Source organism: Trachurus trachurus (genome assembly GCF_905171665.1).
Source record: "Trachurus trachurus genome assembly, chromosome: 13".
Lineage (NCBI taxonomy): Eukaryota > Metazoa > Chordata > Actinopteri > Carangiformes > Carangidae > Trachurus > Trachurus trachurus.
Genome location: NC_139892.1, coordinates 16,346,595 through 16,373,790, shown reverse-complemented (window position 1 = coordinate 16,373,790; position 27,196 = coordinate 16,346,595). Strand labels below are relative to the sequence as shown.

Below are 27,196 nucleotides of genomic sequence, written 5' to 3'. Positions count from 1 at the left end.
CGTTTTGTGCGTGGGTGTGTGAGTGCACATTTGAACCTAATGTACAATGAGACCAAAATGAATTATAAATCCATCCAAAATGATTAGGATCGGTTTGAGAAGTCTGCTCTTCATTCAGTCTTACTTTGGATGTGGAAGCAGCAGCGTGAGATGTAAAAACACACATATGGTTGCAATGGGGCCACATCAAACATCGCACACTGTAATCTTAACTCCTCTGAATACTAATATAAAGTTCTGTCATTGCACTTATCAAGGCAATACTTTATCTGTCTCCACCACACACAGACGCAGTCCATCCCTCTTTGGTTTTTTGTTTTGTTTGTTTGTTTTGTCATCTCCCACCTGTGCTTGCTTCCCCTAGCTGCTGCACCTCTCATCTCTTTCTCCTCTCTCATCCCCTCACTCCACATCTTCTTCTCTTCCTCCACTTCTAACCTCGGCCAGCAGGTCTTACAAAGTAGTGCCATCTGTGTGCCAGCAGCAATTCCTGGAGGGCAGTCAGGCCAACAAACCCAACCAGTGCAGTGCCTGCTGCATGACTCACAGAGAAGACAGAGACCAAGAGAGAGAGAGAGAGAGGGGGTAGAATCATTAAGATGAGAGGGTAAAAGGATTTTAAGCTGTTAAGAGCTGATGAGAGGGGGCAGGTTGGACAAGGAAAAAAAGTGGGAGAGACAACGAGTGGCTGTAGGAGAGATTAAGAGGGGGAAGCTATAGGAGAGAGAGAGAGAGAGATGGGGGCAAACAGAGGGCAACCTGACGATCTTGCATGCACACGAGAAGAGCAGACAGGCACGCAGCTCAGCGAGGAGGCACGAAGAGAGCAAAATAACTCCACCTCCTCCTCCTCCCCCCATCTCGCTGCTATCCCACCCTACACCCCCCACCAACGCCTGCCCGCCCCTCTCTCTACCTCTCCCCCCTGCCAAAAAGCAGGGCTCAGCAAGACAGTCCGACACGACACGGTGACCCAAGGCCGAGCAGAGAGCACGGCTGGGGGAGGCAGAGACAGAGGAATGCACTGGGAGAGAGTAAAGGGTAACACAGGAACAGGAGGGCAAATCACACGACATATGAAATAAACATAATTCTGGGTGTTGTGTGTGTGATTACAATTCATTTTTTGAATGAAAACATGTATAGTTTACAAATACTAGAAGCAGCTTGTATAGTTCACCAATGTGTAACTGTAAATGCTTGTTGCCATTCTTGAGGCTGCAAAGCAAAACAATTTGAGATACGAGAAAGTCAGAGTCACTGCACCTGGCCGAGAAAGAGCGTGGTTCGTGATGCCTCTGTAAAACCACAAATTTTCCATTTTTACACTTCTGTTTTTGTGCAGATTAGAAGAACAAGATCTAATGTGTTAATTAGTGACCTTTACAGGTGCTGGTATATGGATTTTATAACCTTTAGACACAGTTTCTCTTTGTCTTTAGTGTCTTTAGTAGGCTAAGCTAACAGCTGCTGGCTGTCACTTCATTTTCATAGATATGAGAGAGGTGTTGATCTTTTTATGTAACTCTTAGCCAAATGTCAAACTACTCCATCAACCTCAAATTCATGAAAAAAAGAGAAGATTAAAATAATTAAATGCTGAGGACATGACCTCGTTGTCCTCGAGGCAGCTATGGCCCTGGAAACAAATAAAAGCTGCAAAAGAAAACAAACCAGAGAGAGAGAGAAAGGAAATCTAGATAAAAGGATTAGGCATAGACAGACAGCAGATGAAGTGAAAGATACGACAGGAGGTAGAAGTTAGTCTGAGAAATGAGAAGTGAATGAGCTGCACAGGAGGGGGAGGAGGTGGAGGAGGTGGAGGGAGGGAGGGAGGGAGGTGGTGAGGTCTGCTGTTTGCCCCATGAGGGCTGTCTGTGGGCTGGGAGAGACGGCTACCTCCGCCAGCCTCCCTCTGGACTGCATTAGACACGGTGCTCAGATAATACACCGCTGGGGTTGGTGGTGGTGGTGGTGGTGGGGATAGTTGGGGGTAGCAGACAGAGGGAGGGCCGGGCATAAGAGAGAGTTAGTTTCTTTCAGTAACACTTGACCAAAAACAAGAACAAATCATCAGATCAACAAAACTAATACCACTTCACCTAGCTCTGACGGAGGCCAGTGGTAAATCGACAGCATATGGCGGACAGTCAACAACCTTATTCACTGCATATTGAACAGGGCAGGAGTTCTGTGAAGATGCTTCAAGATGATTATTTTTGTGTGTTGTTTCTTGGATACGACTAGTTACTGGTGTGGTTGATATCTGAAAAATATTTTGCACGGATCTGCCCCTAGAAACTGTTGATATTAACTGTTTCCCTCTGTTTAGGCAGCCTCTGCCACTAGCTTGATGCTGCCAATGTTGAATCACCCAGTGCATACAATAATAATTGAAGTTGCTGCTTTTATGCACTCTCTAAATTAGTATTTAATCTATAGTCAGTATTATGTTAATTTTGCTGAGACCCACTAAAAGCTCCTCCTACATTTAGAGCCTTTGTTGATTTGGCAGATGTTAAGTATCTAGGAGTGACTAATAAATGACTAATAAACTATGACTAATAAATTTGAAGTTAGATCATCTGAATAAAGCAAAACTTCACGAATCGGGTTATTTTCTCTTTTAGATTCTTTATTTAATCAATGTTACATTAAACTAACATAAATAAACATTTTTATGAACAAAAGGCACACAGTTCAAATATAAACAAAGAGAACATCTGTACAGTTTGTCTCAGTAAAACATGTCTACTGTCTCTGAGCGAGAGAGCGGTCCAAGAGAGATGAGTTTCAGGGGGTTTCGCTGTCAAAATGCTACAGCGCTGCCGCCACCGCCGCCATCGTCGCCGCCGCTGCTGCCGCTGCAGAAGAAGAAGCATCGTCATCAAGTCTCGGCGGGAAACTATTCAGTTACTTTTCAGTCACCCGCAAGGAATCAAAGTGGTGGGCGCGAAGGCAAAGACGCCGACCAGGAACAGCACTGGCTTCTTATGAAAGCCGCCCGTCTGGAGGTTTGGGGTGTGTGGATGTCCGTTTGGAAAAGTCCCACTGAAACTCATGTCCGTTGTCTGGTTTGAAGAGGCCACAAGATTCATGTCCACTAAATTAAAAGATTCAAACACGCAGCACATAGACTTGAAAAAACATATGGGCCGGAGGCTGGGTAAACACTTACTATGATTTTTTTTGCAAGAGAATGATGGGGGGGGGGGGGGGGGGGGGGGGGGTGTTGCCATGGTTTTTCTTTACGGAAGCCTCTGATTGGTTGGTTGCTGCTTCCTCAGAATAATTAAAACAGCCAGTTGGGCGTTGAGAGCTCTGGCGAGATGCTAACTGTCTACCATAGCGCCTGTCCTGATGTGGAACTGAGTACATATACAGCCATACGACTAAGTCAAAAATGATAACGGGACTAGATATTTCCTGCATCAGCTCCAGAATAATAAGGTAGATTAAATCCTCTAGTGTCCGATGATCATCACTAGGTTCCTGTTCATACTAAATAGCAAAGTGTGGTGTATGAGTCCGGTCAAGTCTGTTGCAGCTGTTTGTTGTTTGCTGTTGTCATCCACTTCTGAACGCTGGATGAAACAGGTGCCATCATTTGCTTAGTCCAGTTTTTTGTTTAGGTGAATCCGGTTCCGACCAGTCTTTTGTTCCGTACTGCAGTCCAGTCTGGTTGGATCCAGTTGATTATAAAGTAGGATCACCATGTAAGTATTTGCAAATATTTCATAGGTTGTTGTTTTGACTTGCAGCAGATGGGTGAGGTTCGGTCTAACAAAGTGATTCCAATGGAGTCGGTTAGAGTGACAATGCTCTAAGTTTCAGCCTTTTATTGGTCTAAATTGTTGCTTTTCATCTTCATCAGCCAAACCCCACCCATCGAACACCTTAACAGACTTAAGGAAACTATGAGTAAGTATCTGCAAATACAGACGGATCCAGGTCTAATCCAGGGTTTAGACGGCGACAGTGCTGGGTACCTCCTCGTAGTGAATGATAAAGTAAGGGTAGCTCTGGTCATCGTTGAAGATGACATAGATCTGGGGGTCCACCCAGTTGTCCACACAGGAGTCATAAAGGTCACTGGAGGGGTCACGAGGGTTGATGGGCGGGGGTCGTCGCATGGATGGATTTCCTACAGTAAACCTATAGAGACAGAGAATGGAGACGAGGTTAGTCATGCTGTCAGGTTGGGACTTTGCATTTCCTCATTGAAAAAATGCTGGTAACAGATTTCTATTCAGCTCTTCATGTCTGGACTAAGACGGCATCTAGAAAGAAGATTCGTCTAAATTTAATGACTGCAAGGCTGCAGCTTGTACTTTGGGGAACCTTAAATAATATAAGCATATGCTTTAAGTGCATGAAATGCATGTACTGTAAGTATATGAAATGAGTCAGCGCATTTTAACCAGTTTGTTTTTCCTCCTTTAAATATTCATGTCAAGCCCTAAAGAACCATAATCCATCAATCTGTGTACCACTTCCTCTGGGGTCATAAATAAAACATATTAAAATAAGAACATTTTCAGCTACAGACAAAGACGGTGGGCAGAGTCTGTGCTCCAGATCCAGTTTCAGACAGGAGAGTTAATCACGCTGCACAGACAACTTCTTTATTGGTCTGTAGGCTATCCCTGCTCAGGTCTGGAAGCAATGTCTCCGCCTGCACTGTGGAACAGATTGAACCCAGGTTTGGAGTGGACGGGGGTTTGTGTGTAGTGTGTTTCCAAACCGCCACACCATCCTCTGGGGTGAACCACAGACTGTCTGCAGCGGCGTAAAAAGGGCAGATGATGTATGATCTGTTCAGCCAAATCTGCTGCTTTACATGTGTGGCTCGAGATTTGACTTGCAGCTCAGGGGGGATGGATCCATAGTCTGACTTAATGATGGTTTATGGAAAAGAAGCTCAGGATTTCAATCCAAATCAATGCCGTGCAGTGTTTTTCTGTGTGTAATTCAGAGGGGTGGGGGACACGGTCAAGAAGACAAAGGCGCTGTATGTGCTGGAGGGTCAAACAGCACATTTAGAAACACTAAAAACATGCAACTTCAAAAAGAACTGGATACACGAGACCTTAATGTAGTGTTTATGACTCTATGTCCCCTACAGCTAACACCTCAAACCAGAGCATGGTGTCACTGGCATTAAGAAAACAGTGTTTCTGCGAATGAAATCATGAGACTGTTGCCACCCTCAATATAACATCAAATGCATCACAAGACAGTCGGAATATGACACCAGAAGCTTTGATGCATTTCATAATGAGGTTACTGTCTCTTTAATGTGTCTGAATCTCATGGGATTTTGCATTAATGTGATGAAAAACCTTTTTCAAATTTTAAAATACTATTTTTATCCACATGTCCGTCTTCTAATGAATCATTTTTGTGGTGTAAAAGACTTACAAGTGGATTGAGACATGAGAAATTCAAATACACACAAAAAAACAAACATGTTCCTGCTACCATCTCGGCAGCGCCCACACACACCTGCCAGTGAGGACTTTGGCCAGGAACATGCAGTGGACTCCTTTGGGCGAGCGCTTGGAGAAGTTGTGGGAGTAGACAGCCTTGCGGGCAAAGTAGGAGCCCTGGCCAAACATGGTGGCGTGTTTGCCGCAGACTCTCGGGTCGAAGTTGTGCTTGCAGATGCCCTCCACCACGTCGGCCGAGGTGCCGTGGAAGAGGTGGCGCTCGCTCAGCAGCCGGTCCATCTCCGACATACGCCGCGACATGTACTCCTTCTTCCTGCGGGAGCGAAAGAAAGAAGGTGGTGAGATGCAGATGAAGTGAACAGATTTCAAGTGTTCAGAAGTTTTTTTATTTCAGTGAAATTGAAAAAAAAAAGTTATACAATTTTTTAAAAAAGGGAGCCGGTTGAAAACAAAGACGGATCATTCATCAGTAAACAGGTGAGAGCAGCCCTGCTTTCTATACAAAGGCTGCGTTCATGGCCTTGCCTGCTTTAAAAGAACACTGGGTCTCGTCTTGAGCAACACACGCAAACACACACACACACACACACTTGGTTTGTTTGATGTGAGCGAAAGCGTTTTTGAAAGGCTGTGACCCAGGCATGACCTCTCATGACCGCACAGCTTGTGACCTGACACAAACTGACACTGCACGCATCCAAGCGCACACACACACACACACACACACACACACACACACACACACACACACACACACACACACACACACACACACACACACACACACACACACACACACACACACACACACACACACACACACACACACACACACACACACACACACACACACACACAGAGTAAGAGTGAGAGCGCGAGGGAGAAAGAGAGAGAGATCGACAGAGATTAATTTCCTACTAGGTTTACGATGACGCTAATCAACTTTCTTTGACATCAACAACCAAGTCATTCACATGCAATGCACACACACAACACAGAAAAAGATGCACACACACAGTCGCACACACACAAAATAGTTATGGTCTCCCTGTCATAAGCCAAGTGTGGGAAGAGGAAATCTACTGACATTCAAAGAGGGTATCACTTTCAGAGTCTTCACGCACGCACACAAACACACACGCTGTCAGTCATTGTGAAACCGTGTGGTACCAGTCAGTGTGGGAGAGTTTAACTGTCACACAGCTGATAGGACCTGCCCTAGTGCTCAACCACTGCGGTTAGCCCACTGTGTTTGCTGCAGGAACATCATCACCAGCAAACATCTCTCCATCCGCCGTGTTCACACACCACTGTGGACCTATTCTCACGAAGTGCCACTGCACAGCTGGTCCCACTTGCCCTATTTTTCTCTTTTCTTCTTCTTCTTCTTCTTCCTCCTCCTCCTCCTCTTCCTCTCACATTGTGTCTTTTTCACCCTTGTGTTTGTTCTTAAGAAACTCATTCTTGTTTCTGTCTGCAAGAACATACGCAGCTGGACTTGAAATGCCTGAGTTTAACAACAGGAATCTGCACGGAGGATGTTGACAAGACATTTTGTGCCTCAACTAAATACTGTAAAACAACAGAACCTTTATGTATTTATCTCCTCAATATTATCTTGTGTGTCCAAGTGAGGATAAATCTCAACCAAGTGCTATCAAGCCAACAACAAATCCTCCACATAGATTCATACCATTGCGATGACATAGGAGCTGGTGATCACTTCGGCAATTCAGCAGAGTTACGTTCAATAAAAACAACCACAAATGTGCAACAGCTTCTCCACAAGGCATTTAAAGGGAAATAGAAAAACCTGATGACAACAAACCCTTCTCACACTGACAGAAATCTTTCCACCATCTTTGAAACACGATGAGTAGTGGTTACGATTATTGGAAGTGATTCATGAAGCAAGATTAGATTAACAGATGGTATCTTAAGAATCAAGGAAGCGTTGTAAAAAAAACAAAAAAACAAACATCTTAAGTAAAAAGCTTCTGCTTCTCATCTCACCTCTTGTACTTCTCCCAGAGAAAGGGGTTCTGCACACGCTGGATCTTGATGATCCTGAACTTGGTCTCCGACACTGTCTTGTGGAAAAGGCTGTACACTGTGCGGTAACTGCGGTCTTCACGTGAGACGGGCACCTGCAGGAAGTCCTGGGTCATCGTCATAGGCAACCACGTTTCCGGAAAAAGGCTGGGTGGGTTGGTGGTGGTCGGAGAGAGGGGATGCGACGCAGAGAGATCCATGGATGAAGAGGAGGAGGAGGAGGAGGAGGAAATGGAGGAAGAGGATGGGGAGCAGGGGAGGGGAGCTGAGGAGAGGCCGCTCAACGTCCTAGAGAGAAAAGAAGGAACAATGTGTAAGTTTTTGATCAGAAGGAAAATCAATCATCAACAGGTTTAATAGATAATCCAGAGTTTAACCATTTATTTGCATTTAAATATTTATTTTTTTAGATGTAGTTCCTCAAACACAAGGAATTACTGCATTTCTACATCTTACATCACTGTAAACTGTCCTGACCGTGATGAGATTTGTACAAAATGAAAAAACATGTGTAAATTCATCTGATTAAATATGAAAACACCTGTTTAGGGTCATGTATTTTCTTATTATTCCAACAAAAGGGCACAAGCTTTAAATCTGCATTCAAACAGATTTGTGCTCCAGCTTTATAATATTGCACTTTGGAAAATAGTATTTGGTTACTGTAGGACACCAATTAATTCAAGTTATTTGATAACATAAATAACTGGAGTGTAACACAGCAGACCATCTGTTGTCTAACAAAGACTCCATTCAGCATATAAGGATTATTTGGGTTAAAATGAAGCTTTGATTTCTATCAGAGGAAATTTCACAATATATCAACCAACTAGAAGATGAATAAATAGAGTTAACTGTGTGGGGTCCAAAACTGATTTTTATACATAATATGCCACAGTTTCTTTCACATGCATGATGCGTCTTTATTTGCTGCAGCAGGATAAAGATGAAGGCATGTCAGTGTTTTAACAGCTGCTTCAACAGGCAGGACAACTGAGTCAGGATCTGTGACGATGACTACAAGGGGCTTTTTAAAAGGTGTGGCCAGTAACATTTTCCACACAGCAGCCATATTTAAACAGAAGCTGACCAATCAGAGAGTTTACTTTGATACTGTCAAAATGGTTATTTCCTGCTTTGACTCAGCGCTTCAGATCTCATCATCCAAGACAGTGCTTTTCTTTTGGTTTGTTCACTGTGCATCCCTGCTGCTGAGGGTCAGTGAAGGCATCATCAGGCCAGGCCTTGCTCATTTACAGCACGGAAAAGTATCAACAGCGAGCCACCGCACATCATCACAGCAGGCGACCTATCTCTCCACCTTCCCTCCTCCTTCATCCTCATGTGTTTCCAATCAAGGCTGCATCCTAAACCTAAAACAAAACTGATTTGTGCTGCCACGAACCGGCACATCTGAACTCCCCCCTCCCCCCTCCCAAAAAAATATCACATCCCACCAACTGTCAACAATGACATCACTGCACCATGGAGCAGCTCCACAGCAGCCGTCAGCCGTCACCGGCCAAACAAAAACAGCGGGGCCGGCGTGAAAATGAAAGCCAGACACCAAACAAGACAACAGGGAGGCAGAGTGAGGGAGAGACAGGAACCAGAACAAGACAGAGGGGGGGTGTGGGGGTGTTGGGGGGGAGTAAAATGCCAATTGCGGCGCTGTCATGGACGTGACAAAAGAACTATTGTGTCTGGCATTTGAGTCAATAACAGTGGTTTGGCTGTCAAGCTATCGCTCCCTAACTGTAAATGCTGTTAGCCCTATCAGCCGTAAGACACTGTGCATGTGTGTGTGTGTGTGTGTGTGTGTGTGTGTGTGTGTGTTGTCAAGAGACTGCGATCAGGTGACTCTGAGTCAGCGTCACAGTTTTTCTCATCTCTTTTCTGCCTCGCGTCTCGTCCGTCCGGTCTCAATCTCTCCCTGCAATCGATGTCTCTACCCCCCCCCGTGTGCTTTGAAAAGATCACAGGCAGTCAGCTGCAGAAAACAAGTGTGAAATGAAAAGAGACTGATACCAAGAGACTGATGGAGTTGGACGAGGAGAGGGGAAGGGGGAGAAAGGGGGGAGGGCAGGGAGTGAAAAGGTGAAGATCAGGACAGATAATAAGGTAGGGAGATAGGGAGAGAGATGGCCGAAAATAACATCATCGTGGTAGAGAGAGAGAGAGAGAGAGAGAGAGAGAGGGATGACAGAAGGAGAGGGAGAGGAGAGGTGGGGAGGGAGCGAGGGAGAGTGCCAATCAAGCTAATGACCTCAACCTCTAAGCCTAGCACAGATTGTTCCTGATACACACACACATACACATGATACACAACAGCTTGTTTTGGTGACTTGGGAGGACACTGCAGTGACTTGCATTCATTTCCCTGGAAAAATAAAAATGAATCCAACCAAGAGAGAAGCTGAGATTTAATGTGCATGGAGCAGCTTTCTGCCTCCATAATGTGACTGCGATCAAATTCGACCTTACTAAGTGATTAAGGCACACACACACACACACACACACACACACACACACACACCCCCACACAAGTAGATTTAAAAAAAAAAAAAAAAAAAAAAAGGTCCCAGGAACAAATCCCTGGATCCAAATTCCAGCCTCCCCGCGGTCGCTTTTCACACTCCTTCACTCACCAGCTCTACTCTGCTGTGCACCCAGTAGTCTGGAAACCATTTAGACCTCTCTCTCTCTTTCTCTCTCTCTCACTTCCTCCCACCGTTCTCTCCATCTCGCTCTGAAAACTCGCTGTCTCTTTCTCCCTAATTCGCATTCTCTGTCTGCCGCTTCCTCCTCCAGCTAATTTTCCCCTCTCTCCATTTTGTCTCCTTGACAGTCGGGGCCCTGCAGGAACAGCTCGCACTAGCGCTCCCTCTGTGTGGGACACTGGCAGGACGAATGAACCAACCAACCAACAGCTAGAGCAGCCTGCTCTGCAGAGGAAGTGAGAAAAAAAAACAACCTGCAAATGGGTTAAGATGACTCCACTTGTTTCCAATCTGGTGTCACTTGTTTCAGGAATATCACCGAGGCGAGTGCAGCGAGTGCAGATCGCATCGTTGCTATGAAGAAAATGGCAGCTGGGGATTCTGTAATCAGCTCATTTCTGTTCTAATCCCATGTCATTCATAGATGTTCTCACTAGTTTTGAGGAAAAATAAGAATTAACTTTATTATTCTGGATTGTTCTCCCTTTTACTCTCTCTCTCTCCCCCTGGTCGTCTCTCTAGCTCTCTGTGTATCTCCTGTCCTCGTCTGCCTCATTATCTCATTTTCCGTCCGTCTGGTTCGGGCCTGCTCCGCTTATGCACAGAGCTCCTCCTGTGTCCCGGTGACTCGGCTTGATTTGCCAAACATCTGAGCTGTAATGTGTAAGTGTTAATACCGGTTTCCAGTTTGGCTCAGGCTGCCAGGGCGCCACGGTCTTGAAATGGATTAAAAAGGCGAATGCGGTGCTTGGGGGGGGGGGGGGGGGCTTTTGAGTATTCAGCCCCTAACTGCGACATTAGCTGTGTGTACCGACCGCTGTGTGCCTGCCTGTCTCCAAACAGGAACTCGGGACACTCACAGGGCACAGAGAGCCATGGGAAGAGCCAGCTATGTGTGTGTGTGTGTGTGTGTGTGTGTGTGTGTGTGTGTGTGTGTGGCCAGGCACTTTGTGTAAAAAAAAAAATGGAGGACATTGTTTGAATAGTCAACGTGCGCTGATATCCAAAATACTAAATGTTCTCTAACAAGGTTGAGATCTGAGTGTTAAATGAGTGCAGAGGCTCTGCCAGGGAGTACAATGGGAAATAGGAGCGGGGAGTAAGAGACAAAGAGAGACTATCAATCAAGTGAATGACCTCTACCTCTCAACTGAGGACCGACTGTTCCTGCCACTTTGCCTTACAATTAACTCGCAGTAACTCTAAACCCTCCTCCCAATGCTTATCGAGTGTTTTGTTATCGCTCCTAAAAAAAGCTAACACACTCCTGCTGGGAATAACAGGCCGCTTTCTAGCATCCATAATAACATCATGGATCAGCGACATCCAGCCCGGGTCTCACAGGAAACAGCTACTTTGAGCATTAAAAAAAAAAAACTCACTGTAGGTGGGGTGTCAGCATCACAGAGGACATGAACATGGGCCTCTTCTTGATCTGACGTCTGAAGCCGAAGATGGCGTTCTGCTGGAAGCCCTCCCTGATGTTGAGGATGTACTGGTTCTGGAGCGTGATGAATCGCACCTCCTTAAGGCCCCTTGAGCTGGCCTCCTCTATGAGCTTCACCACCGGCTGGAGGAGAAGAAGGAAGAAGGAAGAAGGAAGAAGAAGAAGGGAACGAAGAGTAGTAAGTGTTAATCTTTCAAACACTTGAGTGATGAGTGATGTACAGATAACAAACAGCCAAGGTGATAATAAGTGTCATCATGAAACTCAAATAAGAGACACACAAACACACACAATAGAGAAGAAAACAGTCGATCTCACTGATTTGGTGGAATAAATTGCACTTGGCTGAGGACAGCTGTGTCACAGGGGGAATTCAGGTGTGTATAATATATATCTCTTTGTGTGTGTGTGCGCTTGTGTGTCTAAATCAATCCCATCACAGTGGCTAGACAATTGATTGGTGTGGGCAGAGTTAATGTGTCTGGCCTCGTGTTCACAAAGCGTGCACACACAAAAAAAAACAAAAAAAACAAACACACACATATAAGTGAGCTAAGGCTCACCTCGGAGTACTCCCTCCAGCCAAAGTTGTCTCTGCAGTAGTACTTCCACACTGTGTGGCAGCTGGGGGTGGGATTGGGGCTGGTTGCGGCGGGCACGGGCAGCGGGCTGGGAGGAGTGGACAGTCGTCGGACCCGGTCAAACTCCAGGTCACACACTCGCATGGCCCCGAAGTCCAGAGAAAACACACGACCCCTGAAAAGCAAAGTGGGAGCCATTTATTTTTATATACTATGTATAAAAAAAACAACCTCTGCAGCCAGAAAGAGAGAGAAAGAAAGAAAGAAAAAAAAACACAGAATTCACATTCACAGTCAGCGAACATGCGGCTGTGGCACGGTGACCTTGTTGTTAAATGGTCACAGTTTATATTTCCATCAGCAGCCACATGTCTGGTCATGCGGCTCCTGATGGAACCTTAATTTAACCGAGCGCCCCGGAGCAAGACGACCAAACCTCTAATTGCCCGCTCAGTGTGAGTCACACAGGACGGCAGCGTCGGCTACACGGCTTAACACGCCGCACGTAAACATGCACCGATGAAAGAAAAACAGGACATGAAGGATAAAAACATGGAGGAGCATCTGAGCTTCCTGTTGTCAAGGTTGAATCTGTTCTTTCACTATGAACTGAGCACAGTACAGGCACCTGCTTTAATAATGTGCATACATACATACAACCTCTCTTAACCCCGCTTTGTCTCGACGAGCACCGGTTAAAACCTCATTCAATGTGTGTGTGAGTGTGTATCAGTCTCTCTACATTAGTCCTCCATAGGGCCTCTGGCAAATCCTTTCTGGGTCAGACATACCACTTACATAAATGTGGGCATCATACACTGGCACGCTATGCCATGGATGGAAGACAGACAGAGGCAGGATATACACACACATACACACACACACAAACTTTGCAGGTCATTTGCACTGATAAAACACACGAAAGCACACACACACAGCCTGACAGCGTTAATGGGCTCATTGATTTTTTTTTTTTTTTTTTTTTTTTTTGCAGGGAAACTAATTGGATGTAATGTCAAAGGTCAGACAGCGGTGAGTGTGTGTCTGTCTGGAGGTATACGTGCATGTGTGTGTGTGTGACTGTAAGTAAGGGACGTGTTGTGCTAATGTTTGTGCCTCAGGTTGGTGCTAAATAAAGCGCTGAAGCAATTACAGTCTTTTGAAGTTCCCATCTGAAAACACAGAGACACTGAGAGAGAAGCTGTGTGTGGAGTTATTAGTCGACCAGCCTGGACATGTGAAACCTCAGATCATAATGGGCGCAGCAGCAGCAGCAGCAGCAGCAGCAGCAGCAGCAGCAGCAGCAGCAGCAGCAGCAGCAGCAGCGTACATGTATATAGTTTCATAGAATGGAAGTGCAAATACTGGTCACTGCAGTCACACAGCGGTTTCGGTCTTGATGCTGATAATGATGAGGTGCTGAGTCATTCATGAAAACTGTCCGTGTACTTTGATACCAAAACTAATAATAAACACTGTATTTACAGTTTGCGCTTCTGCTAAGTCATAGTGTGACTGTATCTCTGTAAGAGGAAGTGAAATAGGAATTCATCGGCTGAGCACGTGCAGAAACAAAACAGTAACCGAGGAGAAGAAGGGGGGGTGGGGGGGCAGTAATTACCAGAACATGAGATTACCAGAAACACAGTGCAGTGCTGATAGATACTGCAGATGCTCGCATGATGAGTTAAGGTTTGTCTGGAGTGTTTCCAAGTATATGAGTGACTAAAAACGAGGTTTCATTTCCACGAGAAGGAAAAAAGGGGCAGGGAGGAGGGAGGAGAACAGAGAGGAGGGTGATGGAGAAGCGGTGGCACGGAGAGGAGAAGACGTGGTGTTCGGCAGGACGTGAAATGAAAAGGAACTGAAAATGTAGCACAAACAAATTATGTGTGAGAACAGGACATCTTTTATTTCGCCGACTGCTCGTTTTGTTTTTCTAAATTTGTATCTTGACTTTGTTCCGTCATCTCTCTGCACTGTTCCCTGTTTCACTGCTCCTTTCTGTTTGATTTCAGCCTGAACGAGGAAGGGCAGTCGATGCACCTGCATGGCCCTCACTCACTCTGTCTCTGTTACTGTCTGTCTGTCTCTCTGAACAGAACACTTTCTGCCTGCAGTGCTACGTTATGATGACAAGAGCTTCTGTGCATGTGTGTGTGTGTGTGTGTGCGAGAGAGTGGCTTATGATGAACAAACACACTCCGGGGTTCATTAAAAGCAAGTTAAGTGAACTTTGACACATTTACAGGCCACCCCCCCCCCCCATCTCGCTCATTACCACTATCTTTCTGTCTCTTTCTCACACACACAGACCGAGACGGGTCTCCAGAGAGGTCACCGAGCCTTTTCGCAGACTCGTTTTTTTTTTTCTCTCTCTCTCCCTCGCTCCCAGACTCGTTTGTGCCGTTCTAAAAATAAAATTCCACCGGTTAAATTAAGTGCACTGAGAATTATTCAGTGCTTTCAACCTGGAGGCCAATCGAAAGTTGGAGAGGGAGAGAGAGGGAGAGAGAGGGAGAGGGAGACGCTCTCCGAGCACGCCCACCCTGGCGAGGTCCGAGCTTTTCAAGACTACACTTGAAACGTCGGGGCTGCTTCAAGTTACTGCAAAAGTACAAACGCACACACGGCAGCAGAAAAATGCAGAGCAGCTCTACAGAAGCATATTTGACATTGACATTTGAATGGAGAAGCTATAACTGCTGACTGGGGCGGGGTGTCGGTGTGCTAAAGGTGAGAGAAGAAAAAGGCCCTTGAGCGAAGCATGTGGCGCTGAAAAGTTCACCAAAAAACCTGCTCTGGCTCTGGTGCCGGGTAGAGGAGCTCCCAGGTGAGGTGTGAATGTGTGGATCGGTGCCGAGCGCGAGAGCAGGGAGTAGCTGGGAGAAGAAAAAAAAGGAGGGGTGGAAAAAAGCGTGTTCAGCAAAACCTTTCCCTGAATAAATAAAGGTTAAGAAAACTCAGTGCACTGTCAAAATGGCTGTTAATCCTCCACACACACATATGCAGCGACACACATAGACGCACACACCTTCAAACTTTCTCACGGCTGCACACACAAGGACCCGCATACCAGCATCAGTCATGCTATTGTGAACGTCACAGACTAAAAAAAAAAAGAAAAAAGAAAACCAAGGAAAATAATAACACGAGCACTCGTTCACCCTCATACGTGCACACACATGCATTCTTTCGACAGATTCATGTACGCACACGCAAACTTCATCCAGTCACGCCTAGATAAGTCAGTCAGACAACCAAATCTGCTGACGAAGGCTGCCTTCACTCACACACACACACACACACACTACCTTGATGTCATGGGTTAGTATTATTTCCTGATGTCGGTGCTATTCACTTTCCAGTTATCTATTTAAATGCGTTTCATTTGATTTTGTTTTTTCAGCTCTGAAGGATGTGAATAACATGAAGTCAGAGAGAGAGAGAGAGAGAGCAGGGAACAGGAAAAACTACACACTGTCCTAGTTGGGTTCTGTAAGAGTGTATCTCTGTGTCCTGTCCTCTTCTACACCACATCATTAGGCTCAGAGTTCACAGTGTCCTCTCTTTCTCTCTGTCAGTCCTTTAACCCTCTCTCTGAAAATGTAGAAGCTCCCATGGGTGCAAAATGAGAGAGTAAAAAGGGGGAAGGGGGGGTGGATGAGGAGATGAGGGGTTTGACAGTAGAAATAACACGTTGTGACACTTGAAAAAGGAGAAGATCTGATAGAGAAAAACAAAGAAAAGAGTGGAAATGCATCCCCATGCATCCCCCCCACAGCTCTCGACACCTCTGCGGACCCTCGAGGGGACGTTTGAGGGATGAAGAAAAAGAAGAGACGAGACAAGGAAACTCAGAGGACGAAAGAAAAATCCAGAGAGGAAAAGAAGGAAGAGATGGAGAGAGGAGGGGGGAAGAAAAAAAAAAGATGGGAGTGATGAAGGCTGACTCTGAGTAATAAGAGGCAGAGCGACCCAGACCTCGCCCCACTGATTCATGGCATGGGCTGTCTGACACGTTATAGCCACACACACACACACACACACACACACACACACACACAAGCACGCACACCAGTCTGATTATGTGACGCCGCCTCTTTTCACACACACAATCACCTCACGCAAACAAGCTCCCATAGACACAACTGTCCTTGATTTTCTTTTGGTTTGTGACACAATGAGGCAACATGGAATCCCCCACGATATAAACACACACACACACACACACAGACACACACACACACACACACACACACACACAGACACACACACACACCTTGGTGTCAGGTCGGCCTGCCCTTGGTGCTTGGTGACTCTTTATGTCAGTTAATGACAAGCAGGGCTTTTATCACCTGGCCCACAAAAGAGTTTCTCTCTCACACACATATACACACACAAACACACAGACACACAAAAAAAGTGCGCTTCGTCACGGTTGCGCAAAAATCAGCGAGATGTTTTTCAAGTCTTGAGTTGCGTCTTTCAGGAAATTGGCCTAATTATGAGAGATTTGGTAGAGAATTTGTGTGTTCCTGTAGATAACCAACATCATCACATCATGCTCTTCGGATCAGCCGGGGGCGAGATAAAAGGGCAGATGGGTTTTTTTCTCCCTCTCTCTCTCTCTCTCCCTCTCTCTCTCACACACACACACACACACACACACACACATACTTAAGCAGAGCATAAATCTGTTAACAAGCAACCGTACAGCAAGGATTATTACAGTATAACTTTTAGAAGCGATGACTGTGACATTCCTCCTTACTGCTGAGTTCATGACTACGGTGGATTAGCCAGACTTCCAGTCCTGCTTATCATATGGATGGGATTAACCTGCGCTATGGATCATACACACATGGGAACAGCTCGGCACAGAGAGCGCACACACACACACACACACACACACAAAGAGCACGATGGGCTGCACTTCACATAATCATACGCAGACACACAAAACTGATCCTGCATTTTCTTTTCAGTCCATTCCTTTTCTTCTGCACACACACACACACACACACACACACACACACACACACACACACACACACACACACACACACACACACACACACACACACACACACACACACACACACACACACACACACACACACACACACACACACACACACACACACACATATATATAAATACACACACGTCCCCCACCACAGAAGGCAAAACAGGCCTGTGTTGCCATACCGACAGAAGAGCCTGTTAAGTCATCTGCTGCTCTTTAGATCACTAACAATGTTATCATTTGGCCGTGGTAACCACAGCGATGCCTTCGCCCTGTGTGCGTCTGTTGGTGTGTGAGCGTGCTTGCGTGCATGAAAAGACAGGCTGGATTGCATCTCTAAAGAAAAGTATCAAAAGAGCTCTCACACACACCCTGTGCAGCACAAAGCTCCCAGTAAATGACTAAACTCAGCCGTGAAAAACCAGAACCAAGCGAACGAACGGCAACACAGCTTCACTGACTCCTGCTCGGCTCTCTCAGCCTGCAACCGCTTCTGGATTCACCTGGTGTCAACGTGTCAAACAAACACATTAAAAAAAAAGAAAAAAAATTCCCCATCCACCACAGGTCATGACTGAGAAATGGTCAACAACCCATTTTCAGCCCTGACCTGTGCTGTAAATAAACCACACTGGATGAAACCACTTTACTGCACCAGGAACAGGAACCTGTGTTTACTCAGTGCAGACAAAAACCTACAAACCTGTGGGAGTTGTTTGTCAGAAAAGTCACGTGCGTCAGGAATGAAAACGTTTTACGTCATGCCGAATGTTTTAGGTTACGTTTTCACTCTACCATTCTCAAACAGACAAACCTGTTTTTAAGGCCAGGGTCAGGAAAACTACACCCTCATGCACATTGCAGACACAGGCCTGAGATTTTTATGTGTTGGGGGGGAAAAAAGTAATCACACACTCTGGGAGGAGGTTTATGATAAAGAACAGCATACATTATGAAAATGTATTTGTTCTTACAGGTACATTATAAAAACAGGTTAGCAGAGCCTAGGGTGTAATTATAGTTTATTACCATACACAACCTTATGCATGTGAATTCAGAAACCGTAACAAAACTTACAATTGTGTCAAGAAACTTCAAAAATGAATCCTCAAAATATAAAATGGAAACATCTGTGATTGATCAAACCAAAAAGAAATGCAAATTTTAGGAAAACAATAATTGTTATTATTATGATGGAAACAAAGGCTTTGTGAAAACGTGCTGGTACTGGTAACTATTTTGGCAATTCCAGTTTCTACTGGAGTTTCAGTCAAGTGAGCCAGATGGTCCTGTCTGACTGTGTGAGAGTGGAAACACACTCACAAGACCTCTGAAGAATTTGGGTTGACACCACCAGGTGTGTATCCTGTTTGCGGGGGCAATATGCACTTTGCATAGAGTTTCAGTTTGAAACACGAGTCAATAAGCTGAAAATACAGACACATACAAATATTTGTAGATACACACAAACCTGTGTGAGTGAGTTAATGTGTGTGTGTGTGTGTGTACTGTCCACAAAGATGCAAACATGCACACGTGTTAGTGATCAACGCCACCTCAGCAATGCACAACGGACCTTCAGATGCAATCGAGGGTGTGGATTGGTCAATGATTCGAGGATATAATGGTATAACACTGTGTGACACAGTGACTGTGTTAACACGTGCACGACAGGATTAAAATGCAGCATTTGACAAATTTAGCCGCCCTTAAGACGAAGTCCACACCTTAGTCAAACAACTAACTGACTGTGTGTGTTTAAGGATTTTGGGACAAGACTATTAAACAGCTTAATAATGTCGACTTTCTGTAATTGCAAATATTAATTTGACCAAAAAAGTGAAGTGATTGTTTGATGAGAAGAGGAGAAGAATTTGGGTATTTTAAACAAAAAAATGTCACATATTCCTAATGTGAAGTGTTTCAATTGTTGCTTTTATAAATTATAAGATAATGAATTGCAGGTATTTAAACTATTTGAAGATGTTGCATTGGTATTTTTAACATTGTGGGGAAAAAACATACAATTGTGGTGACCAACACAATTTAAAGGGGCTTGAATATAAGGGTTGCTATGGAGGATGTAAACAGAATTTAAAAAAAAAGATAAGTAAGCAGTGTTTAGAGTAAAGTTAACACAGACCCCGTAGATCATTGTGATGTGAATGCGCCTGCATAGAGCAGAGTTTAGCGGAAGCAGAGCCTGCTCCTGTATGTCACCCCAGTGGGGCTTGCCAAGTGCTTGCATGTGTGTATATGTGGGTGTGTGAGAGAGTGAAAGAGAGGTTTATCTCTGTCTGCTAAAAGGCGTGCGTGTGAGCACTGCAAGCCACCGAGCTGCCGGTTCGTGTGAGCGCCTGCGTGCCAAGCCGTGTGAGTGTGTGAGTGTGTGCGTGTGTGCCTGAGTGTACACAGCGGTGTACGAGCCTATGACCGAGGGAAAGGGAAGAAGCTGCCAAGTGCGTCTGTGTCAGTGACCGCACAAGGCAACCGGGGGTCATGGAAGTTCACAGCTTTCTGCCATGAGCGCTGTAAAGTCTGGCTTGGACGGAGATCTGGCCAATCACAGGGGGGCAGCTAGGGAAATACAGGAAATAGATAACCAATATCACGGCTGGGAGGTGGTGGTGGTGGTGTGCCATGGGGACGTTAGCTGATATGATAGTTCAAATAAAGTGATACGTGTAGGTACACATTAACTTATTGAGACATGTGAAGGCCAAACACACACACGCACACATAGAGAGAGAGAGGGGAGGGGGGGTAAAAGCCCTAATACACACTTTCACACGCGAATAAATAACCCACATCTAGTGCGCTGGGAGTTGTGAAAGTTACATATGAATATCCAGCTGGCCACGGTCCATTAGCCACACATGTATACAGCTGTAGAGTCAGAGCTTTTCAGTTTGCTGAAACCAAAGAGGAAGCTCAGGCAGAGGTCTACTGTTTCCAACACACCGAACCAGAAGTGGCTTATCATTCGCCAGCAGCCTATCAGCTTACTGCACCATTGTTGCCATGTCACAAGTACCTATCAATTTACTGCACAGTAGCCTTTTCAGCAGTACTTACAACATGACAATGTTCTGGTGCCGCTGCAATGTACTGTACTTTCCAACTACGTGGATCTAGTGACAAGCATTGTTTTTTGCTATATTGTTATTGAAAGGTCTATGTTTTCATTTAGGATTCAGAATATTAAGATCATTATTAAAAGTGTTGATACCCAGACTAAGCAGAGGGATGTCGGGAACAGACGCCTCTCCACAAGTGTGTGAACTGTTGTTTGAATTCCTATGAGTGAATAGAAAGTGAGTTGACCCCCTACCCACAGGCACACATCCAGAGAGGAATAAAAGAAGAGCTCTGGTGCTGTTTCCCCCCCCAGTGTATCCTGTATCTAACCACAGGGCCAGAAGTCTGTACAGGGTTTAGGATAGGTGGTGTGTGTGTGTGTGTGTGTGTGTGTGTGTGTGTGTGTGTGTGTGTGTGTGTGTGTGTGTGTGGGATGGGGAGGTTAACTTATGCAGGTTGCAGTAAATACAGAGTGGGATACTCACTGAAACTTGAGCCTGACTTGCTCATTGTCAGGGTTGCAGTACAGTCTCTCCAGCTGTTCCTGGGAGTCGTCTGCTATGCTCTGCCACGTCTGGCTGCTGGTCCTGTGGATCTGCCAGTGGAAGGGCAGGACGGTGTGGTGGTGGGCACAGTCGTTGCCGTAAACGCATTGTCCCTGGAGGAACTCCACACAAATGTCCACAGAGTCCGACTGGTGGGTGTGATACTGGAGCTGAGTGAGCAGCTCAAAAACCAAGTCCAGGGAGGCCTCTTCGCTTTTATCCTGAAATAGCACTCCTTTGTCGGGCTGCAGGAGGAGGGGAAGGGGGTCTTGGACTCCAGTGCAGTCTTTGACTGGAAGGGTTTTAGCCCCAGAGGTTAAGAGGTCATTGGTTTTGATGGCCGCCTCCTGGTGAGGGGCCTGGGGTGCAGCTATGGGAGGTATATCCCTGCCGGGGGGCGTCATTGTCACTGTGCTCCCGGCCGGCCTGAGGGCAGGGGGCTTCAGCTGAAAGCAGCGGCTGTCGACGGGAGCAGGGTCACTGATCTTGGGTCGCTCCCCTCGCCGCTCCGTCTCCTCCAGCTCCGCAGTAGTATCGGCTATTTCCACATCCCCGTCCCGGCCCATCAGATCCGGTACCCCGGTCCCGGCCGCGGAGTCGACGGCAGCTCCGGGGTCTTTGAGACAAACCTGGCCGATACAGTTCTGCTTCACCACGGCCGCTGCGCACAGGTTGCCCGCTGTCCGGCCCGGTTGGGTCCGGGGAACAAACACCCCATCCCCGGACACCAGGGTATCCGTGCGGAGTAAAGTGGTCAGGATACGATCCTCCAGGGTGCGATGGAGGCATTTCGCGTCCAATTTCTTCTGTTTCTTCTTGAAATAAGGTTTCACCAGAGGTATTTTGTCCGGCAGCCCCACGATCTGCTGCTCCGTGAAATCTTCCCCTTCGTCCATGTTCAAACTCACATCCAGGGAGATCCCAGCCGGCACACCGTCTGCGGCTTTCTGAAGAATGTGCAAAGTTTTATCCATGATCCCCTCCTAAACCCCCACGGTCCTGAGAGGAGAAGGGAAAGAGAGAGAGAAAGAAAGAAATAAAGAAAGAGGTAGTCATCAAGGGCAACACCTAAGATCCTATTATTGCCTAAACTACGGTGAAATCATCCTGGTGCGTAAAGCGTTGATTAATAGGCAGCTCGTGCCATAAAACAGGTAGCATTGACTGTGAGGAAGAACACCGGTCTCTGCTTTTCTGGAAAGGAAACTCGTCGCTCCCTGAACACTGAAACGAAACCTGTTTAACCCCTTTGACAAAAACTATACAGACTAGTCCTCCTATCCCATATAATGACCCTGGCTTGCCTGCTGCAGATGATGGGCTATGACAGGAATAACACAGCAACAAGCCATTATAATGATGCCCCTGCCACAGACACATTATAAGCCCCTGGAGGAATATTAAGGCACGGGAACAGCCTGTTACAGTGATAGGACAGGAGCAGAGGGTTCACGGCGGCGCAGCCTCCGACTGCAGCCGGTTACTGGAGCGGAAAAATATTACCTAATCCCGCTGTGGGGAGCTGGAGTCACCAGCCTCAGATTAATCATGAAAACGAGGAATTGAACCAACAGCGTCTTTAAGGTTTTTTTTCTTTCTTTCTCCCTTTCTTATCCTGGTGTCTTTTTGGTCTCTCACTAACGTCATGCCTGCAATTACTGCTGCGTCTCCGAGCAGGAGCGATAAAATCACCAGTGTAACAAAACCTCTCTCTCTCGGGACTATATATTTTGATCACGGGAGTCCGATACGCGGCCCCTGCAGTCTACGTGCCGCTTACACATCGCTGCCCGAGCAAGTTTGCACGTAGGCTCGAGTCGGAACACACACACACACACACACATACACACACACACAGACACACAGCCGAGACACACACACTCACATATTCAAGGCACTGCGGCGGAGCACCGACAAAAGATAAACGGGGCACCCCGGAGCCTTTATCCCACCGCGGCTCTACAGCTGCTTCTTCCCCCACTCGGTAACAAACACTCGGTCGGAGCTTTAACAAAATAACGCGCTGCGGAGTTTTCAAAGCTTTTAGAATAAATAAAGCAAACACCGCAGTAGGCTGACTCGGTTATTTTGTTACAGCGCAGTTTCCCCCCCCACACACACAGCACATTTAAAGGTAAAAAACGAAACGCGTTTTCTATTTTTCTCTCTGGTATAAAGAAAATCGCTACCTGCGCGGTAAAGTCCGCCCGTCTCCCCCCGGTCTCGACACTCTTTGGTGGGTAAAATCCAGTGCGCACATCGGCGGAGCTCCGTATCCAGTCTGGAGGAAGGCCTAAATAGTAGATCCGTGTCGGGACTACAGACCGTATAGTCCGGTTTAGGCTGCTCTTGTCCCTCTGCTGCCCCCCGTCGCTCTCATGCTCTGGCGCTATTTCATGCTGTTGTGTCCCTTCTCTTTGTATCCTGTGCTACCAACACATAGGCTGCTACAGCAGGCGCAGAGAGAGGAGCCGAAACCGACAAAGAGCGGAGAGGCACAGCTGTGAAGACCGACGCTCCGCTCCCGGCTCCGCACAACCAAGCCCCGCCCCGTAACCTGGTCAGGGGCGGGGCTTCAGAGAGAGAGAGAGAGAGAGAGAGAGAGAGAGAGAGAGAGAGAGAGAGAGAGAGAGAGAGAGAGAGAGAGAGAGTCGTCTGCTGGTGATCCGACGAAGCTGCATGGGGGTGTAGCTTCGGGGGCCATACAGTATGCTGGGCCCCGGAAGTAGACCCAATAAAACAAACCAAAACAAAGTGGACTGTGCAGCTATTACAATACACAACCCTCAAAGAAAATTAAAACCAGTGATGGAAAAGTCTTAAGAAAATTAGCCAATATAAAAAGTTAAAACACTTACAGACATATAATTTTACCTCAGTAAAAACAAATCAAAGCTAAATTTGCTTTTTGACACCTCCAATTAAAACTAAGTCTTTTAACTATTTTGTTGTTGTTGTTTTTTTTTTACAAAGGAACACACGAGACAGGTTCACACAATTAGGTGATAATGCATAGTATCAATGACCAAAACATAGGTCCCCTGGAGGTCCAAGGCCTCGGGACAGTTGCCCACTGTGTCTGGTTGGGAATCCAAAATTTGCATACAGTAAAAGTCAGTGACTTTCTGATCCAGATAAGATTAAAATATATACTGTATACGTTATTCACCTTTACAAAGTCTGTCTCGTAAGACAGTGGTTTTCATCATTTTAATATTATTATTGGGGCAGCTTTATGCCTCGTTGAGGCTTTTAATCAATAACAGCATGTGAAATATACAAAGCAACTACAGCTGTCAGATAAATGCAGGGAGGTAAAATATTTGCATTTGAAATGCAGTGAAGTATAAAGTGGCAAATACTCAAATGAACAGCAAGTGCTTTAAATTTAAATGTAGGATTTGCTTCTCTAAAAATTCAGAGGAAATGTTGTGTAATGACTTTAGTTAGGCTACACGTGAGATTATTTGTCCACACATGAAACATGTGAATTAGATGTTGTTTGAAGATGATTATCTGCCTACTGGTAGCCTAGTTCTCGTAAAGAGGTGAAACCAGAACATTAATTTCACATGAAACTGAACAAGACACATGCCGAGACATATTTATAATTTGACCAAAAGCAGAATCAGAGATCATGAGTCACTTTTCTTATGATTAGCCAATATCTTTTGGTTTCAGCACTTAAGCATGACCGTCCCTCTGAACCGATCAGTCTCATTTCCATAAGGGAGTGTAATGTTTATACTGACTGTGCATTGAGTCAGCTTCCCTCTCCTCCCTGTTTTACCAGAAGTAGATTTTAGGAACCTGTTGTACTGCAAGTGTTTTCCGGTGCAAGTTTCGTTGTTTGCAGATGAACCTGCTAAACTCAGCAGTTGCTAGTTTCTGAAAGGTGATTCCTGAAAAGGGCAGAACTATTAGTTTAAAATGCAGATTTACAACATGATCTTTTCATGTCAGGTTTTATCAGAAGACATTCAGGGATATTATAAATTACGTAAGATGCCTTGTGTGGTGAGAGTTATCATTCTATGTAATCAGTTTCTTTCAGATGAGTGGCTTTAGAAATAAGCCTGCTGTGAGAGTTAAAAGCCGTGCACTGTTATTTCCTTCCAACAGGAATTAGAGATTGATTTCTGAACCAATTTTATATAAGGATCCCTGCATCTAAACACTCAATAAAGCATTTAACCCATTAAGGTTTAGTGGAGGGCTGTCGACATAGAGTGGAAATAAAAGATGGATGAAACATTCAGTCTTGTACTTTTTCCTATTGTTCCAGAAAGTGAAATAACAGGAAATTAAAGTAACCCTCATTTCCCCCCCAGGCATCCTCGGGGGAGCTGCTATGAAGGAAACACTAAATTGAATATGTTATTCATGAGATTAATTATCTATTAATAACCCTCTCAGCAGTGTTTAAGCAAGTGTATCTTTTACCATCTGACACCATTAACCCTGTGAACTTAAATGACAAAGGTCAAAAGGGCAAATGCACGAATGTGCCACAGCCATTTCTATACAAACCTTTTTTCCTCCATAACACCCACAGACCTCCAATGGATCTCTACACTGTTTATAAATTATTTACTTTTCCACATTCAGGCCACAGGCTGCAGTTCAAGAGGTCAGAGATGAGCAGAAGTGTGTGCAATCATCTTCCAGACAAACACCGATACGGTCAAAGCAGCACCAAGAGGGGTGTCGGAGCAGTAATCTGGGTAGTAATCGGGAAATTACAGGCTTGTAGCTGAACCTTGAGCTGACGTATATGAGAGTAATTGCCTGGTTGCATACCGACGGCTTTCGAGCATTCCTCCTCAGCTGACATGCGTAACAAAGTCCTATTGTTCAAGTTCTGTCTTGTCTCGGAGGATGCCCTATAAAAGGGATACCTGCCAGCCAACTCCAGTTGCTTGTTGTCTCAGAAAAGCCGGTGAGGGATCTCAACACATGAAACAACAAGTTCTCTGATGATCCTTTAATACATCTGCAAAGGAGTGCCGCTATGATGGGTAATGCCCTAAAGAAATATCAAAGAAACACAATAGTCACATGTCTCTGGAGATTAAAAATAACACAGCTGAGTTCATCAGTATCTGCACTGGGAGTACTGGGAAAACTCAAATGCACTCACACATACAGTACAGCATCATTCTCAGGCTTGAGGTAAAACAGTCCTGACAGTCCCTGAGGATATATTTCTGTCCACTTGCCTCCCTGGAAAGGAGGTCAAAGGTCAGAGCAGCAGGGTGCATGCTTTCAGGAGCGGGAGCACAACCCAGGTGTGTTTTGAAACCCGCAGCGGCCACACTCAGTCCTGAAAGAAACGGGGCAGTAAACTCAATTCTACGAGCCAACGGCACATGAAAGGGCATTAGGTGGGTCTTTGTAAGCGGCGGGGTAAAAGGTGCCGTGTTTCAGCCCCCACCTTTTGAATCTTATCAGTTCACATGCCCTCACACAACACAAATACTGGAGGCAGATCAGTTAACGCTGGTGACAGGCCTTCAGCCTTGACACGCCTGTTTTCCACACAAAACAGTTTCACAGCATGGAAACATGTAAATACATTTTATTGAGGTAATTGGCGTTGGACTGGCAGTGGAACTCGTGGATGCTGTAAAAAATGATGAAAGTCTCGATGTATAATTACTGTCATTACTGCCAGTAATTTTGTCTCTTTCATGTGAATCATAATGGGTGAATTTCTGGATTTTACACAACTATGACGAGTGTGTTGTGTAGGATCTAGAGGTGGAAAGTCACACATTCTCTTTCATATTACACAATGCCACATAATGAGTATGTTGAGTTCATTCGGCTGTAGATGATTCTTCACTCCTTTTTTTTTGGACCTGTAATGTAAGAGAGTGTTTGCACGTCGCTGGAGGATCTGATTACTTCTTGCATCACTGGTCGGACTCTTTGATATGACAGCATGAATGGCCAGTCAATTACACTGTGTGTCTTATATGACTTCAGTTCCAGATATGTGGAACTTACAACGCCCATAGCGAAGTGCCTCGGCTTGTGAGTCAGAGCCACAGCTTGTACCAGTCTTTCAGATCGAAACTGGTTCTGCGTGTGTCTTATACCACCCCTGAACTATACCAAGACCTTTTTATGTTATGACTAATTGTTTTCTTGTGAAAGGTGAAACAGCATGCCCTTAAAGGGTGGTATGAAACAGCCACGCAAATACCAGGAAACAGTCAATTGCAAGGAGACATATTTCTCTATGACCTATCTTTTGTTCACTTTATTTACTTTTCTATCGAAGACAAAACA

The 27,196-nt window shown here is 45.5% G+C and overlaps 1 protein-coding gene across 2 annotated transcripts; it reads right to left on the bottom strand.

Moving 5' to 3' along the window:
• Nucleotides 1-3,205: 3,205 nt before the first annotated feature.
• Nucleotides 3,206-23,417, bottom strand: tiparp (TCDD-inducible poly(ADP-ribose) polymerase). 2 transcript variants are annotated; one of them, XM_083985548.1, is made up of 7 exons: nt 23,092-23,417; nt 20,843-21,901; nt 12,233-12,425; nt 11,605-11,792; nt 7,464-7,790; nt 5,506-5,763; nt 3,206-4,155 (listed from the first exon to the last, which is right to left on the bottom strand). In XM_083985548.1, the coding sequence occupies exons 2-7, from the start codon at nt 21,874-21,876 to the stop codon at nt 3,966-3,968; spliced, it is 2,190 nt and encodes a 729-aa protein (XP_083841674.1). In that variant the 5' UTR covers nt 21,877-21,901; nt 23,092-23,417; the 3' UTR covers nt 3,206-3,965. The 2 variants fall into 2 exon arrangements, with proteins under 2 accessions (XP_083841674.1, XP_083841675.1); XM_083985549.1 differs by lacking the exon at nt 23,092-23,417 and adding an exon at nt 22,406-22,873.
• Nucleotides 23,418-27,196: the final 3,779 nt, after the last annotated feature.

Coding starts and splice junctions, on each gene's coding strand:
- tiparp (XM_083985548.1), bottom strand. CDS start 21,876: ATGGATAAAACTTTGCACATTCTTCAGAAAGCCGCAGACGGTGTGCCG. Junction 11,793..12,232: donor GCTGGAGGGAGTACTCCGAG/GTGAGCCTTAGC, acceptor CTTCTCCTCCAG/CCGGTGGTGAAGCTCATAGA. Junction 5,764..7,463: donor CTCTGGGAGAAGTACAAGAG/GTGAGATGAGAA, acceptor TCGCTCCCGCAG/GAAGAAGGAGTACATGTCGC.